Source organism: Brassica napus, chromosome A2, assembly GCF_020379485.1.
Source record: "Brassica napus cultivar Da-Ae chromosome A2, Da-Ae, whole genome shotgun sequence".
In the NCBI taxonomy this organism is placed as follows: Eukaryota; Viridiplantae; Streptophyta; class Magnoliopsida; order Brassicales; family Brassicaceae; genus Brassica; species Brassica napus.
In genome coordinates this window covers 12,976,864-12,995,560 of record NC_063435.1, presented here as the reverse complement: position 1 = coordinate 12,995,560, position 18,697 = coordinate 12,976,864, and the positions used below count along the sequence as shown (strand labels likewise).

The following is an 18,697-nucleotide window of genomic DNA, read 5'->3' as shown; positions in this document are numbered from 1 at the left end:
AAGCTTTTAATTTTAAAATATATTTTAAACTTTTTCTGATAGTACAAATAGTTTAAGTAGTGAATTTTATAAGATTTGTTGTAATTTAAAAATACTTTTACGAATTTTGAAGTTAAAGATATCAAAATCAATCTTACATTTTATATAAAATTTTAGAATATTTTAAACAAAATCACAATAACTTTCATAATTCATCCAAAATCATCGGAAAACTCATCTTCATATAATACATACACAAATGTTGAACAAAAAAAATACATACACAAATTCACAAACAACACCACAAGAGTAAAATCTTTGTTACTTAGGGATAAACATATTCATTGCCTTCTTTTTGACATATATACATATGTACAGTCTTTTGTTCTTTCATATCTGAAGAATGGCAAGAAGATTGTTATGTAATGGATCAGAGACATGATCAACAAGATTTTGTACAGGTCCTTTCCCTGTAACAGCAGCTTGTGCATAGAATCCGAGCCACGCCACCATCGCTAGCCTCCCGTTTTTGATCTCTTTGACCTTAAGATCTTCAAAAGCTACAGGGTCTTGGGAGAGGTTCAAGGGATCAAAAAGCGTTCCTCCTGGATAGTTTATGTCTCCTGGCAAGTATATTCCCAGTGGCTCCAAGGCCTCAATGCCACAGTATCTTGCATATTCCGGTCCTACCTGTAAACAGGAAACAAAAGTTTTTAAGAGAAATTATGAGTTGATGAAGCATATATGTGTGAGGTATAGTTACCATCAAGAGTGCTTGGCAAATGGCTATAACAATGACACCTTGGCTCCCAGCTACGTGAAGCCCTGGGATGCCTAGGTAGTCCAACGTCTCTCCCTAGTGAAAAAAAATGAAATGGTTATATATAAGATTGACTGAGCCTGAGAGATGCCATTGACATATATGATGTTTTAGATGGTTTTGTTGTCTTAAAATGTAAGATGTTCGGACATTTTATATGTTAATTTTGATTTTATTAAAAACATTTAACCAATTAGATTTTACAGCATTTTTTTATAATTAGTTTAGTTATTTTTAATTTATATATTTAAAATACTTGTAAGAGAAAAGTGAATTTTCTTAATCTTTGTGATTTAACCCAAAACATCATACATTATAAACATTAACAACTTTGGTCTGTGTTTAAAATGGCGCTCGCCTTTTGCGCCATGGCGCGAGGCGCACTCAGGCGACGGCTCCATCGCCATGTACCTCCTAGGCGAGGGTGGGTTCCGTAAGGCGCTCGCCAAGTGCGCATTGGTCATAAGGCGGTGCCTTAAAAGGCAACGCAAAGGCGAGCCATGGAGACGATGACGTTAACCGATACTAAACCACGTAGAAACCCTAACTTAATAAATGGACCAACCTTAAACCAAACTTAAAACCAAACGTCTAAAAACTTATCAAAACCCTAGCTTGCTCTTGTAGAAAAGCAAAGTTAAAAACTTAACAAAACATGGATCTCACGGACTGTGTTTTGCATAAGGTTAGTACGTACTCTCTTCTCTAATCTCATGGGGCTTTCTTCTGATAAAAACTATTTAATAAAGGCAAAATCACGTGAATGAAATTTGTATATTACGCACGGATACATAACTAACGTAGTCTTCAAGTGGGTCTTCAAGGCGAGCGCTTTCTTGCGCCATGGCGCAAGGCGCAAGGCACACACCTTATCGCCTTGGATCGCCATGCGCCATTTAAAACACAGACTTTGGTAGATTGTAGGTTAATGAACAAGAACCTGAAGCTTAGAGTAACCAACTCGCCACCATACGGGTTCAACAAAATGAAAAGCTCCAGTGAGATCAAACACTTCTGGGATCAGAGCACCCAACGCTGCAAGCATGGCCCAACGAGCATGAAGTATTTCAAAGCTGCAAAAAACAAGAGACAGCTTCAAAATCCTAAACTTTACAGAACAAATATAGAAACTAGCTAAAAGGAGGAAGACTCACTTGAAGTACTTATCAAAGTTCAAACGATCCTTGCCAAGTCCTGCAATGTCGAATCCATAATCACCGGGAAGTTCTCCAGTAAGGTAAGGAGGGTAATCATATGGGATGGGACCAAACCAACGGGGACGTTCTTGTCCGTACCACTTGCTGCATACTTGCAGGAACAAACCAAAGGAAGTAATGTTACAAGAAAACATTTGTCTTTACAAACTTCACTAAGTCAAACAGAGTGTTGTAATTCAATTAACATACCTGTCGGCTCTAGCCTTCTGAGCTTTGGCGTTGAATCTTGAAGCGTTCTCTACGGCTTCTTTCTTTTTCTCCTCTAATCTCCGCCGTAGAGATTCTCCCAAGGAGCTGTTCGCGATTGCTTTAACCGCCGTGAACGGAATCGCCGAGAAAACCAGCACACCGGCGAGCTAAAAAGACGGAAGCGAGTGTCAACAAAGGAAGAAGAAGAAGCTGAGGATCAATCACTCAATGAAAACAAACCTCTTGCCATGAAGCTCTGCAAATCGAACGGGGTCTTTTCACGGCGAGTCTACGACGAGGCGGCTCAGGCAGGAGTCTCCTGGGAAGAGAGTGGAAGGTCGAGGACAGTGACAGCATATCCTGAAACAGAGCCATGGTTTCGGCTCTTCTTCGAATCTTGATTTGTTTTTTTATTTATTTAACTGATTCAGACAACAGCTTAATTTTCTAAGTTACGGGTCTGTTGACGTGTCTTGATCTTAACCTGAACTTTTCACATCCTTCCTGGGCCGGATATTTTAGGCCCAATCAATTATTGGCTACGGTCCTACGGAGCATCCTTGCTTTGATGATCTATGGTCAAGTCCTTTCTTACGCCGGGGGAGTATCGGTTTGGTTTGGACCGGATATTTCAAATATCGGATGTAGTTCGAATAGGAAGTTAGATGATCTATATAGAAACCGGCAAGTTTTCGGTTTAGATTGGTTTGGGTAGGTTCGAATTTTGACATGTTCAAATTGTAAAATTAGGAACCGAAAAATACTAAAAAGGATTTAGCTCTTGTTTGGTTCTGATTCCGGTTTGATTATTTTGGGTAGTTGAGATGAAATATCAGAGTAATTAAGATGGTTCAGATAAAAACCCCAGACAAATCGGATTGTTTTAGATATTTTGGATAAAAATATTCGGATACTTTCAGATAATTTTGGGTAATTTGATATTTTTTGATAATTTGTTTTTAAATATTTTTGGATATTTTAATAGATACTTCAATTATATATAGTAATATTATGTGTATATATAATTAATATTTTAATATATTTGGATACTAATTCGGTTTCAATTGGTTATTTCGAATATAAAATTATAGAAACCATTTAGATATTTGAGGATTTCAGTCTAGTTTTAGTTTTGTTTCGGTGTTGGTTCGGGTTTTCAGTTCTGTTGTTTTTCGTCAATGCCTACTCTCTCTAGTGTGCTTCTCTAATCTTCAGTTAGTACCTTTTTCAATCTCTACTCTTATGTGCCTCTTTCACTCATATCTCTAGGGTGCTTCCCGCTCTATGAACCCTTCTTACGTTTAGCATATTATTATTATTTCTGATTTGCGTATCAAAGGCTTTTCTAGCTTTCAACGTTTTCAAGGAAATATATCTATTCTATAATGATGGTCTTCAATACATGATCCAATCATCTACAAGTTCAGATCTTGAATGAATGGAATAAAACAATACATATTGCAAGCTCAAGGTGTGGTGAAGAGTGAACTAAGCCACAAGCCACATGAAGAATGTGGGCCAAACAGTGAGTGAAACTGAAGCCAAAGCGTAAGTCCAGAGCAGAATCACTGAGCATTCACTTTCCCCAGCTCCAAACAACTGAGTTATTGTACCTGCCGAGTAAGTGATTCAAACAGATAAAGCAACCAATACTATTCTCTTACATTAACAGAGTTAGTGTTTGCATCAACGAACCTAGATTCATTGCTGGTGGGACAGCATACTGTAGAAGAAGAACGAACTGGTACAAAGGCTCTGAGGTAATCAAATCAAACTTGTATGCTCCTCTTACGATTAAAACACCACTTATAGGCAAGAATATGTAACGTGCAACCAAGACGCCAACAATGCTTGATTTTTTCATTCCTGAACTTCTCATACCTTTGAGTAGGTTTCCTCCAATGATCAATGTCATAGCAGGAATGGCCCCATCTCTTTAACAAGACATAGAAGAGAGCAAGGTTAAAAGCTTACGAGTGAGTGACTTTTTTTAATTATGATCATGACTTTTTTTTACCCCACTAAAGTTACTGAGTCTTGAAGCACTCCTAGAGGAGCTCCATTACCGATGATTAGCTTCCTTATAGGAGTAATTAGCCCGACCACGAGCGCGATCATCTGAAGACAAAACAGAGCTAAGAAAGATTACCATAGTGTGAAATGAATATATTCCCTCTTTTCTGAAATATATGATGTTTTTAAGAGTTTTTTATGTTTCAAAATGTACAATGTTTCGATTTTTTTTATATTAACTTTAGTTTTATGAAAAACCTTGTGATCATTAGTGTTTTTTTTTTATAATTGATTGAATTAGTTTTATTTTATATTTTTAAAGCTATTTTTAGGAAAAAATGTATGTTTTCATTCCTGTTCATTTAACCAAAAGAAACAGAGGTAGTATATTTTTACCGCAGCAATAGTTGATGGAGCAAATATTGTCCTTAAATTGACTTTCCCAGACAGTGAAACCATTCTTCTCTTGACTTTGTCCCACCTCCCAACCTGTCACACACTCACACATCTAGTCATTACCTAAAGGATAAGCTCTGATGAACGAATAGTTGTTGATCAAGTGATGAGACCTTTTGGTTATCTTCTTCTTCTTTAGAAGAAATCAGTGGGACTTTGCAGCTGGATTCAATAGAAGGTTGAGTTTCAATGGGAGAGTTTGTTAGCACCCGCATAAGATTGTATACGTATGTCCATATGTAAATTGACCCCATCTGATAAACATTACAAAAGTATATATATCATAGACTCATAAGGCCTTGAAGAAGTAGTAGAAGATGGTAACTTACAGCCATGGAGAGTGCAACATAACCAACTCCATACTTCTGACAATTCTCAGGATCTCCAAAGGGGCCTCCTTTCTCTTTACAAACAGCTGGAACAATGATTAGTGGCATGTTTCCCAGATTCCCTGTTTTAATTTCATTATTAAGAAACAAAAAAAAAACAGAATCTGAAAATATTAAGAGACATCATGTTAGGTTTTGTTACCAGCAGCACAACAACCAACAATGAGACCACGAAGATGGGAAGGAGGTTTAGTGATGAGAATAACAATCCAGCCTAGGAACGAACCAATGATGAATGTAAGCAGAACATTAACCGGCATGAACCACCTAAGACCACAAAACATCATTTATCTTATTATGTAAACCAGAGAGTACAAAAGATTTAAACTCCAGATGAAAAACACTTACATTTGCATCAAGCTTTCATATGTAACACTATTAGCTAAACGGCTTCCAATAAGGGAAGGACTAAACACATAGAAGACAATCTATACATACAAAACAGAAGTTAAAAGTCATCGAAGTGTTTAGATACATGAAGGAAGAGGGTAAAGTAATAAACGGACGTTGTTCAAAAATTTGCGAGCATCTTGACCAAGAAGATTGACTCCGTCAAGAGCCATATAGAATCCAACTGTTGTTATCAGCAGAATCTCCACAACTGGTTTTGATGAAGTTATGAACAGATGCAAAAGCTTCATCATCTCTCCTTCCTCAAAGCTAATATCTGCGAACATAAACGTGATTTCAGTTGTTGCATATGGATTTGACCAAAACAGAGCTCGAAAATACTCTCTCGTAAACCTGAAAATATATGTCCGGTGACAAATAAATAATTTTTTTTGGAATATTCCGCCGGAAACTCCAGAAAAGAAACGAAACCTTTACACTATTTTCTCTATATGAAAGAGAAAATGCGTCTGGCGTTACACTTGCATGGCCGGCCGCCTCTATACGCTATTTATATTCTTTGTTTATAGTTAAAAAGTAAACAAATATTTTGTAAGTGACAAAGAAAGTAAATTATCCCATTTTCCATGAAGGATAGGAAAATTATTATTCTATGCCTTTTCAACAATTATTATTCTATCCCTTTGGGATGAGAATTTCCTATTTTATCTACAGAATGTTAATTTACTTTTAGTTTTAATATCATAAAAATTGTACTACTTGGTATGCGGACATGTCAGACTTGACAAACATTTTTTATATTGTTTTGTTTTCGTATGAAACGATTTAAGCTGTATATATATTATAATAGAGACGTAACAGTCTGTTTAGCCTGTAGCTTTGTTTGAGCTCCAACGAATAATTTCTTGAAATTTTTACTTATACCAGAACCAAAAAAGTTTCAAATCATTAGGACGTTTTTACAGAAAGATTAATAATAGTTTCCACCAGTTTTGGGAAAGACGTGCAATTCTTTGTTTTGTTTCCTAGATTGTCGTATGTGTATATGCATGAAAACAAAGGTACAGGCTTTGTCTGAGAACAGTTATTATCGGACTGTCGTCATGCCTTTCGTCACAGCGACTGCGAAGTGTCGATGTTTTAATTCGTGGTTCTCGTTATCGCATAGTGTTCATCGAACGGTGAAAAAAATTGATTATTTTGTTTATTTTTTTAGAAACAGTTTCTTTTTGTTACTACTAACTTATGAAATGCCCTTTCTTAAAATTTTTACACGAAACTTACGTAAAAACTTTCGGTGCTTTTTACTTTGACATTTTTTATACAAACTAAAAAAATGAAATATATATTTATGCTCTTTTTAATTATATAGATTTAACCAATAATTTTGAAATAAATAAAATTACTTACAAAATCAATGCATTTTGTAATTAATAGTAATAAATATAAATTGTATTAAATTTCTAAAATGACAGTTTTTATAATAAAAAATGTCAAAATGACATTTTTTTATTAAACAAAGGAAGTAGTAATTGGTTATATTTTTAATCAATTACAACACTACATTTATTAGAACGATCAGCATTCATCTTATTAAAAGGAAAAGAAAACAATCAGCATTTTTTTTCTCCCCTGATGTTGAAAGTCACAAAACGTGTTTTATAGGTAGGCTAGGCAATATGATTATAAAAATAAATTATTTACATCAATATATCGAACATAGCATCAAGGTAACAGCAATGCCAGCAAATAATGATTAGCTATTATTCAGTAATATATAATGGTATAAATCAGAGTAAGAAGATGATAAGTGAGTCTAGTGACGACTTACTTTACCGTATACTGACAAAAAGAAACAAAACAATTAGGTTAAAGAAGAGCTTTTCGATGGGACGAAGGAAAAGGTCAGAAACAAACACAAAACAAAGAAGCATATTCATATAAATATATGTGAATTAATCATTACCGAAAACTAAAATGTGAATATCTATTTAATGTAGTAGGTACATTAAAGTAAATAGCTTGCTTGAAGCCAACAAAATAAAATAGCTTGCTTGACAGTGAACACTAATTTCACACAAAATTATACTCCCTCCGTTCCTAAAAGATAGTCTTTTTAGAGTTTTCACACATATTAAGAAAACGCATTAAATCGCTATAATAAATTTATCGTTTTATGTAATTTTCAATTTTCAACAACTTTTAACCAATAGTAATCTAATAAAACCAATTAATTTTCTTAAAGTTTGCAATTTTTTCATAGAAAACATAGAATATACATCTTTTTGAAACAAATATTTTTTCCAAAACATAGATCATTTAGGAACAGAGGGAGTAAGAGCAAGCGCAGTGGATGACATCTCCACAAATTTTGTCAGAAAAAAAATAATACTCCATGTGTTTCATTATAACTTTAGCTTTCTGCACACAGATTAAGAAAACAATTAATTTTATATGTTTTTTATATAAAAACACAATTACATATATACTTAATCATGTTTCAAACAATAAAAAACAAATTGCATAATAAAATTAATAAATTTTGTATTGAAAATTAAAAACAACACTTATTTTGTAACGAAATTTTTTTTTTGTTGTGACATTTAATATGAAACGGAAGTAGTAGTAAAACAAAAAAGAAATAGAAATGAGGAAGAAAAAAGGAGAGAAAGCGAAGAACAATTCTTCATCTAGAGACGAAAGTATCTCCATCAGATATTTTGAACCCAAGTGTTACATTTTCAGTGGTCAACATTATTTAATGGTAGAATGTTTTCTGAGAAAATTTTGGAGAAATTTTGCCACTGCGAATGCTTTAAGAACTCTAAAACCAAAAATAAAATTAATTATGCAAATAAATAGTATATTGTAGTGGGCTTAATTAGTACATGCGTGGTAAAGAAGTACTAGATTTTGACCCGCGCAGGCGCGCGGGTATATATTTTGAAAAATATGTTGATATTTGTTTTTCATGTAATTATTAGGATTTGGAAAAATGAATCCGAGGAACATAACCGATACCGATCCAAAGATATAGTACCAAACCCAAACATAAATTGATTAAATATTCTAATTATTCAAAATTTTGTTATTTAGAGAACCGAATCTGATCTGAACCGAAGTATTTAGTTATCCGAATTTATCTAAAAATAGATTTATATACTTATATATATTAATTATTTTTAGATTTAACGTATATAAAACATCAAAAATGATACTTTTAAATTGGTTTAAATACTTGAAAATATATATAGATAGTCAAAAGTAAATATCTGAAATAGTTAAAGTATACTCAAATCACCAAAAATACTTAAAATAATTATTGATTTCGTATCCAAAATTTTAAATCAAGCCAATTGATATGTTAAGTTTAAGTATTATGACATATGTTATTCAAATTTATACGTAATATATTATTTTATTTATACATTTTGAGAAATTTAAAATATATAATGATTTAAGACTTTAAAAATAATTTAAATTAGTTATCCAAACCCAAACCAAACCCGCAAAGATCCAAATCGAACTCAAACCAAAATTTAGAAACATTCTAATAAGGCTGAAACCTTTGACCCCGAAAACCCAAAATACAAACCGATCAGAACTAAATCCGTATGGGTATCCAAAAGCCCATTCCTAGTCATTATTATATATCGTATTTTATCATCATATAATTAATCGTATTTTATATGTACCATCATATAAGTAATCATATAATTAATAGTATTTTATACATACCATCATATAAATAATTACATATATTATATTTTTAAAACTTAATATGAAATATGAAAACCATAATTTGAGTTGGTATTTCAAATTGGGCTTTGTATTATATTTTTCTTATATATATTGACAATATTTTTTTATAATGGTTATTGAAAAATAGTTTAGTAAAAATCCATTTTTGAATATATGTATATTTTTGAATCAATTTTTGATATAAATCAAATTTGAATTATTATTTTGATTTGAAATATGTATATAAAGTTTAAATTTTGTTTTATGGTTAGTTTAGAAAAAAAATTTTTAGGGAATTAGATTGACCTATTTTGGTATATTTTAAAAGTGGCCTAGATAACTTTCAATTTTTTAAAAAAACATAAGCCCATTACTTTTTTTCTTAATACTACTATCTTTGTTTTCAAACAAAAATATTTTTTTTTAAAAGAGTGCAATCCATGTTTCCAAACACTCCAAATTTTTAAAAGTCCTATTCAAGTCTCCAAACACTCCAATTTTGTACTTGAGTTTTAATAAGATAGATGGAGACGGGGATACTAAAACCCAAGACCATGCCAAGAGCATGCCAATGGTACTGATAAGCGATAGAGATACTAAAACCAAGACCATGCCAAAAGCATCCAAAACAAACCCCACAAAAATAATGACTGGTCTGTCTTTTTCTTCTTGGTTCGTCAATAATTGGAAAAAAATACATTTGTTCTAAGACTATACTGACCTTAACATCAAGCAATGAACTTGTCGTAAAGGTGGGATACACTTATAATAAAGTTCTCTTATGACTCGAATCCTACAAACTCTATTTTAGAAAAGCACTTAACCGCAAGACTTGTGAAGATAATTTTTTCTTTGTTGGAAGAGCTAAAGAAAGCATATATTTGGTATTATGTTTGCTTAGCTATGATGCAAAAGTACACGTGATGAACGTGAATCAAAGATGTGTCAATCACTGATATATATGGGGACGCTCATTTAATGTTCGTCAATTAAACCTACCCATGTGACATACTTGAAGATTTTGATTTGACTTATTGGAGATTTGGGAATCAAAGGCTATTTAAAAATGGTCCCAAAGTCGATATATTTCGGAATTAAAGAATTTTTTTCCGTAGCATTCTGCATGCTTTGAATTCCCACATTGGTATCCTTTGGATCCACATCTATTCATTAGGTTCTCAATTATTTCCACTGAGAGAAGTACGAACGAGAAGATCACCATCACCCTTATAAGGTTGTAAGTAAACATATATTTTATAGTTTTGATACTAGGATGTGGATGGTGTAAAGGTATTAACGGTCAAGAATCGAATGTTCGATTAACGTTAGTAAGAAGGCTGAAGGATGCAACCAACAAGTATTGCATGGCCATAAATTTGGAATGTTATCACTACAAGAGCATATTTTTTACGAAGGCAATATACATTGTACCTTCGTCGTAAACGGGGTGTTACGACGAATTAACCTCGAAACACGTTTCGTCGTAAAACGCCCGTCGTAACCGAAGTTTCGTCGTAAATGACTTGTTAACTTTACGACGAAATATATTTCTCGTAAAGCGCAGGGCATAGTTTCGTCTTAAACGAGACGTAATAATTCGTGGTAAACTCAACGTAATGGATTCGATGTAAAGCAGACGTAAATACTTTCGTTGTAACGAACACGTAAACATTTCGATGTAAAACTCTCGTAAATATTTCGATGTAAACTCCACGTAAATGTTTCGACGGTAATCAGTCGTAAATATTTACGTCGAGTTTATATCGACGTTTCGTTTTATAATATAGATTTTGAATTTTTTTTAACCTCAAATATATTTAATTTTATAATATATATTTGAATTTATTTAAAATTCGGAATTTTAAATTATTTTAATTTTAAAACGAAATATGAAAATAAAAAACATATATTAAAAAAGCATTTAAAAGTCATAATATTTAAATTCATAATACAAACCGAAATATTAAAAAAACTACATATCATCGAAGTAGTCGGTAGGGTTACTCGGCTGTTGACGGGTTGAATCAGACTCTTGGGGATCTCGTACTGGCAACCCAAGAGCGGCTCGTCTGTCACTCAACATTCTCTGCATAAGCGGATTTCCCACGGCCATCACGTCTAGCAAATCCTCAAGAGAGTCTAAACGAACCTGCTGGCTATCCATTCGAGCTTTCATCTGAGAAGTCTCTTCATCCCGTCTCGAAGTGTATGACGAAGTTGCCCTTGCAACTTCGTTAACAGAGCCTATACCGACTATTCGTCCATTCTTTCTAGGAGCCAGCTATAAAATTAAAACATATATTAATAATAGTTATTAAAAATAATGTAAACAAAATTTTTTAGTTGTACTACCTCTTCGAAGATTCTGTCGGCTTCTTCGGTGGACAATGTGACGGGTAATCCATCGGGAGACTCCTGAGTTAGTTGCGTCTCCCGTTCTTCAATCCGAGTAGCCACTGCTTAAGCGAGTTTCTCAGATGCAGGATCCACAAAAACTCCGTCGGATGTGGCGTGAGTCATCTTGAATAGGTCAGACAGAGATGGTAAGACTCCCGTCTTCTCCAACTACAAAAAAAAATTATTAAAAATTATATTAATTGAATATTTTAAAATAAATATTTAAAACAAAACTTACAACTTCTAGACGGATGCCTGCATGTGGTTTTTGGCCGGTTCTGTGAAGCATGGGCAAATTGCCATCTTTATCCTTCGTTCTTCGAGAAGCCGAGCACGAATTGGCCTTTTTGATCGAAGAGGGGTGCTTCCAATAGGCGATGAGGCCATCCCACACATCCTTCGTGAGCTCAGTGGGCTTTCCCTCATACCCGTCGAGCTCCCACTTGTCCTTCCAATCAGAGACTGTGTTGCAGAGGCGGACCTTTATCGGGTTCCTGGGGGTTTATCGGGGTCTAGAACATCCAAACCCTCCCGTCCAGGCTGGGCAAGCAAATCCTCCACCGTATATCTCGCGAATGGGGCATATGAAGGCACACGCAGATCCGAATGAACTGCACCTTCTGGGATAGGCTGAGGTGCAGCCGCTGGAGGAGGAGGTGGAGGCATCTGCGGTGGAGGCATCTGCGGTGGAGGCATTGGTGGAGGAGGACTCCAAGCAACTCTCTGAGAAGGCTGAGAGTCTGGAACTGCGGTGGAGGATGATGGACCGGAAGACGATGGACCGGAAGAAGATGTACCGGAACCATCGTCGCCAAACAAATCTCTATAACTAGGTGCTGCTGATTTTCTTCTAGGAGCCATCTAAAAATAATTAAAATAAATTTAATCAATTACGACATAATTAAAATATTATTCCGTTACCTAACTAATCACCTAAACTAATTCCGTTACCTAACTAATCACCTAAACTAATTCCGTTACCTAACTAATCACCTAAACTAATTTAAAAAAAAAAGAGAGAAGAGAGAGTTTACCTTAGAGAGAGCAAAGGAATTTGGGAGAAATGAGCGAGGCAGCCTCGCTCTCGGCGTCTCCTTATATAGATTAGGATTCGTCGTAAAAGCGACGTAAATTTACGACGAATTTACCAGGCCCGCGTTTTTCGATTTACGACGAATTTACCAGGTCCGCGTTTTTCCATTTACGACGAAATTACCAGGCCCGTATTTTTCGATTTACGAAGAAATTACTAGGCCCGCGTTTTTCCATTTACGACGAAATTACGTCTTCCGTGTTATTTTTACATCGATTTTACGACGCTTAACCCTAAACACAGAGAATGAAATCCCTAAACCCCAAAGTCACATATCATCTAACATCATATCTTATTTCATACTACTTCTTACTCTTTCTTTTAGAAAATGTTACAATAGAGAAATCCAACATTTGATACATATATTACATCACTCTAAATCGTTTTCGTTCTCATCACTATTACATCACTCTAAATCGTTTTCGTTCTCATCACTATCATTACAATCATCATCGTCGCTTCTCTCGAACTCGTCTTCACGTGCTTCATCTGTAGCATCTTCGGGAATATCTTCATATTGAAAGTTTTGCGGGTCGATCAAAAGGATTTCATCAGTTGGTTGTTCTGGTACCTCAACTTCAGTGATAGCGTCTTCTTCTTGCAAGGGCGGTTCTTCTCCAACGACAATGCGTCCACGAGGTGTAATTTTGATAGCAGTTACCCAGTTTATCCCGGAAGTTCGAAGCCGAGGATAAGGAAGGAAGCTAACTTGCTCGGCTTGTGAAGCTAAAATGAAAGGCTCAAATTTGTTGTATCTTCTCCCAAAATTGACATCCACAACACCAAATTTGTTATACCGAATCCCTCGGTTCACAACAGGATCGAACCATCCACATTTGAAGAGGACGCATTTTAGCTTCAATAACCCCGGAAATTCCACTTCAATAATCTTCTGCAATATCCAGTAAAAGTCTGTTTCACCTTTCACACATATTCCATAGTTACTCGTTGCCCGATGTCTCCCATACTCGTATGTGTGAAAGGTAAATCCTCGTGTGAAATACATAGGTGATGTGGTTGAAGAAAAACATCAAGAGACCGTTTTGGATGCTTCGGCCCTGAGATTAATATGGTCAAAAATAGAAATTCATGTTCCATGCACATATCCGGCGGTAAATTATACGGCGTAAGAATGACTGGCCACAAAGAATATTGTCTACCAGACATTCCAAATGGACTAAATCCATCGGTGCATAACCCAAGATAGACATTCCGAATATTTGTAGCAAAATCTCCGTGTACCTTGTTGAAATGTTTTCACGCTCTTGCGTCTGATGGATGTGCAACCTCACCATCTCTCTGGACATGTTCGGCATGCCACCTCATCGACGCAACAGTCCTCTCAGATTGATATAATCTTTTCAATCTGTCTGTAATTGGTAGGTACCACATCCTTTGGTACGGTACCCTATTCCTCCCACGGCCTTGCGGTTTGAATCGTGGTTTTTTGCAGAATCGACACTCTTCTAACTTGTCATCTTCCTTCCAGTAGATCATGCAGTTGTCGATGCAAACATCAATCATCTCCGAGGGTAACCCAAGACTATAAACCAATTTCTGAATCTCATAATAAGATTCAGCAGACATGTTGTCTTCTGGCAAATACTCTTTAAACAACTCCGCCCATGCATCCATGCAATTCTCAGGTAAATTATGATCCGTTTTAATATTCATCATCCTAGCTGCTAGAGACAATTTAGAGAGACCTTCTCTAAAACCAGTGTAGATTGGTTGATTTGCAGCATCTAGCATTTCATAAAACCTTTTTGCATCCAAATTAGGTTCTTCTACATTTCCAGTTCCATCAGCTATTGTTGTAGTTGTTTCTAAAAATGCATCACTAATCATATCTTGAACCCTATCATGATCTACCATCTGCTCCTCTTAATGATAATTATATTCATTATGCACATGATTCGGTTCTTCATTATGATGAGCATCCTCAAAATTAGCATTACTACTACTAGCTTCATTTCCCCCATAACCCTTTCCATGTTGATACCAAATGTAGTACTGTGGTGTAAATCCTTTGTTTACTAAATGATTCCATACAGTTTCACTACGTGCAAATTTCGAATTCTTGCATTTTGAACAGGGGTAGAACATCTTACCGCTTTCCTGCGTGATCGGTGTACAGCCCGCCTGGTGCATGAATGTCTCTAGCCCGTTCAGAAATGCATTCGTCACTCTCCCGTCGGAATCTTTGTGCAAATACATCCAACTTCGTAACTCGTAAATACTACCGCCACCGACCATTTTTTCTTCTATTTTTTTAAAAAAAAATTTTTCTGTTTGGGTCTTGTGAGGAAGAGAGTTGTGTGTTGTGAGGAAGAGAGTTGTGGGAAATGACATATATATAGATAAATTTTCGAGTTGGGTAATTGAAATATAACAACGATTTTACAAGGAAACTTTTACATGGATTTTACATGGTTTTTTTACAACGACTTTACAACGAACTTCGATAAGTTTTTCACCTAAATATAACGGTAACATGATTCGTTGTAATGTCGATGTAAAGTTTTCTTTTCGACGTACTTGTGTCGTAATATTACATGGCATTTACGACGAAATTTGGTTTCGTCGGTTTCGTCGTAATTACGTTGTTAACCCACCATTTACTATTTCTAAGACGACGATAAGGAACCTGTGTCGTTCGTCTGTCTGCCAATTCAGTGGAACGACAAGGAGAAAGTGGACGGAAGTGCAGGTGGTTTGTACTTAAGAGGAACCTTTGACGATGGTCGGAGGTTCCACTCAAGTATAAACCAACTGCACTTCCCTCCACTTTCTCCTTATCGCTCCACTGAATTGGCAGACAGACGAATGACTCATGTTCCTTATCGTCATCTTCGAAATAGTAATTGGTGGCTGAATGAGGAGCAGAGTCTAAACGCCATCAGGTTCGAGAGGAAGAGAGTTGTGTGTTGTGAGGAAGAGAGTTGTGTGTTGTGAGGAAGAGAGTTGTGGGAAATGACATATATATAGAGAAATATGGTAAATTTTACATGGATTTTACATGGAAAATTTACAACGAGTTTACAACGAATTTAGGTAAGTTAAAGCACATTGAATACACGTTTTCACCTTTATATAACGGTAACATGATTCGTTGTAATGTCGATGTAACGTTTACAACTGTTTCGCATTCCACGTACTTTCGTCGTAAACTTACATTGACTTTACGACGAAATCCTTTCGTCGTAAATTACCATGGAGTTTACGACGAAATAATGTCTCGTCGTAATTGCGTTGTAAAGCTGATGTAAATTTACGAGGAAATAATTTCGTCGTAAAACGCCGTTGTTACTGCTACGTTTTCTTGTAGTGTATGTATATGTTTGGGCTGACTTTAAAGGGCTTAAACTAGGCCTTACTTGCGCCGCGTTGCTTTTTGTGATCCATTGTTAGAGCCTGATTTCGGTTGCGTTTGCAGCTGCCAGCGTTTCAAAACAATCGTAGAAATTGCTTCAAACCGCTCTGAACTTCTTAAAATCAAAAGCTGGTTCCAACTATCGTTTGCAGTTGCGGGAGGTTACGGATGGAAAAATAAAATATAAATTATTTTCAAAATTATTCTAAAATTTTAAAATTAAAATTTTAATTGAAAATATTATAAATAAAAATATATACATATTTTATGTATTAATTAGAATTCACAAACAGTATCATAATTTGTTTTATAAAAACTTTAAACTAACTATTTATTAGAATTTTTAAACATTAATATACACATATACTAAATGAAATAATTTTTTAAAAAAATTTTTTAATATAAATCTTGAAAACAGATTTATTAAAATTATAACTTTCAACTAATTAATTTTTTTTATAAATAAACCTAATATTTTTATTAATCATATTATATTGATAATTATTATATTTTATTACAATAATATTTTTTTATATTTTTATAATATTATAATATGTTAATATGGGTACTTTATTATTAAATTGTTGTAGTATCTTATAATCAACCATTCATAAATATCTTGCAAATGCACAATTTTCAAACGTAGTGCCAATCATACAAAATGCTTAGTAACGCTTTAAACCGCAACCACCGGTATCCGCAGACTCCCGCACCCGCAATTGCAACCTCTGTGTTTGAACTAGTCGGGCACTTAATATAGAAAGCTTGCTCTGTTTAGGGTCCCTCATTTCTTTTCACTTGTTGGTTGATGATCTCTATGCACATGCATATTGATTGACGAAAGAAAACAACAGTACAATTTTTTTTTAAACTATTGTTCCAATCATCATTTAACACATTTTATAATTTATAATATTTAGCTTGTCATTTGTAAAGGTGTGGAAAACATGCGATTCTTGATAAATTTAACAAAATGTTATGTTTTAATTCTTTTATTATATATATATATATATATGAGAGTTTTATTTCAAATTAATCTAATTCCTTACATTGGTATAATATTGTCTGCAAGCAAAATTATAAATTTCGTTTAATAGTTTTTCAAAATACTTCATATTAGTATTAGCTTGAAAAGAACTATATTAGATTATTATTCTTAAATTACTGATATGTAGCTTAGATTAATATTTCGGCATATAACATTTATCATTGTGTAATCTTTATTTATTTTTACTAAGTAGGAAATATTATTAAAAATCTATATTAATCTTCTAACAAAATTTGTTAAATACTATAACGAATGTGACGTTTCTTGTAACCAAACATAATTAAGATTGAATTAGAATTACCTAAACTTTGTTCCCAGCCCAGTTCACATATGGTAGCATGCTTCATGGCCTATACGTAGCGTGTAGAATGTCTATATCATTTTTTGTAACAGATTTTATATACATCTGATCATCGCGGCTGCAATTGGATTGTTGATTTTTAGACGCAAGCCTACTTCCATTCTTAGAGAATGAAATGATGTGGAATGACATATTTTATTAATTTTTTAAAAAATTTACCATTTGATATGAATAGAATGAAATACTCATTCCACTAATTCCACAACCAAATAGATAAAATATAAAGAGAATCATTTCATAATAAATTGGTCATGAATAAATAGAATGAATTTCATTCCATTTTTTATTGTATTTCTTTCCTACAGTTTCATTTATTTTAATTCCATGAATTTCGAAATGTTTTACCAGTTACAAGTTACAGCCAGCATATATTGTATTTATGTTTAATTATCAGCGTAAGTAGAAGAAACACACACACACAACGACCAAGACATATATATAGAGATCCAATAAACAAATTAAAATATGGTCCAATTTCTTGTTCATATATAGTATTGTGTTGCTCAATTGCATGCAAGGCACATGACACGTCCTACTTGGAAATCTTCAAAAGATAAAAAAAAATCCAGTTGCATGTGTCTAAAAGTATCCAAAAGTACAATACCCTTTAATTCTCTTCACATTCTTCAAGCCTTAAGAAGCCAAAGAGAAAAACAAATATGAACCTCTCAATATATCACTTATCCATTTTGTAAGTCTGTTTGATATGATGTATGTTTTTGTTATCAAAAGAACCTGAAATTAGTCGATCTCTTACCGGTAACCGACATAAATGAAAAATATCCCCAGCTCATTGGAGATATTTCACCACAAATCTCTTTTGGTCATGCATTGATTACATAAGTTTTTCTTCATTCATATATATCTATGTATTTTTTTACTGTAAAGAAGAGTTTCTCTCCTTTATCAGGTCTTCATGTCATCAAATAAGCTCTCCAGAAAACCGACACGTGTCCCTCTTGACAAAGCGTTGCGTTTCATTTAAGTTGGTGTGTGATATATGTGGGCATATGTTTGTTGTCGGGCTTATAATTTGCTTACTACCGCCACCATGGCTGATGAAGAGAAATCCATGTGTTTCGAAATGCGACGCTTTTGAATTTAGGATTGAACCTGTTGTCGTCTTCCCCGTCTAATCACAACCTAGACTTTCCAAAGTGTTGTTTCATCTTCTTCCTAACAATCCGAGAAGATACCAGCTACAGATTCATCATATTAAAGTCTTCATTAAATCCATTACCCACGATCTACCTTCAATTCGAGTTTCACT

At 34.3% G+C, this 18,697-nt stretch overlaps 2 protein-coding genes across 2 annotated transcripts; both read right to left on the bottom strand.

Annotated features, from left to right (window-relative positions):
- Window positions 1–201: 201 nt before the first annotated feature.
- Window positions 202–2,681, bottom strand: LOC106397600 (chlorophyll a-b binding protein 7, chloroplastic). The gene is made up of 6 exons (XM_013838220.3): window positions 2,446–2,681; window positions 2,206–2,372; window positions 1,954–2,100; window positions 1,740–1,872; window positions 743–835; window positions 202–669 (listed from the first exon to the last, which is right to left on the bottom strand). The coding sequence occupies exons 1-6, from the start codon at window positions 2,578–2,580 to the stop codon at window positions 370–372; spliced, it is 975 nt and encodes a 324-aa protein (XP_013693674.1). The 5' UTR covers window positions 2,581–2,681; the 3' UTR covers window positions 202–369.
- An 882-nt stretch (window positions 2,682–3,563) lies between these two features.
- LOC106397591 (protein PIN-LIKES 3) lies at window positions 3,564–5,964 on the bottom strand. Its single transcript, XM_013838211.3, has 10 exons — window positions 5,808–5,964; window positions 5,570–5,730; window positions 5,412–5,491; window positions 5,206–5,330; window positions 5,004–5,125; window positions 4,788–4,928; window positions 4,615–4,707; window positions 4,223–4,323; window positions 3,901–4,139; window positions 3,564–3,818 (listed from the first exon to the last, which is right to left on the bottom strand). Exons 2-10 carry the CDS (start codon window positions 5,705–5,707, stop codon window positions 3,694–3,696), a joined length of 1,164 nt encoding a protein of 387 aa, XP_013693665.3. The 5' UTR covers window positions 5,708–5,730; window positions 5,808–5,964; the 3' UTR covers window positions 3,564–3,693.
- Window positions 5,965–18,697: the final 12,733 nt, after the last annotated feature.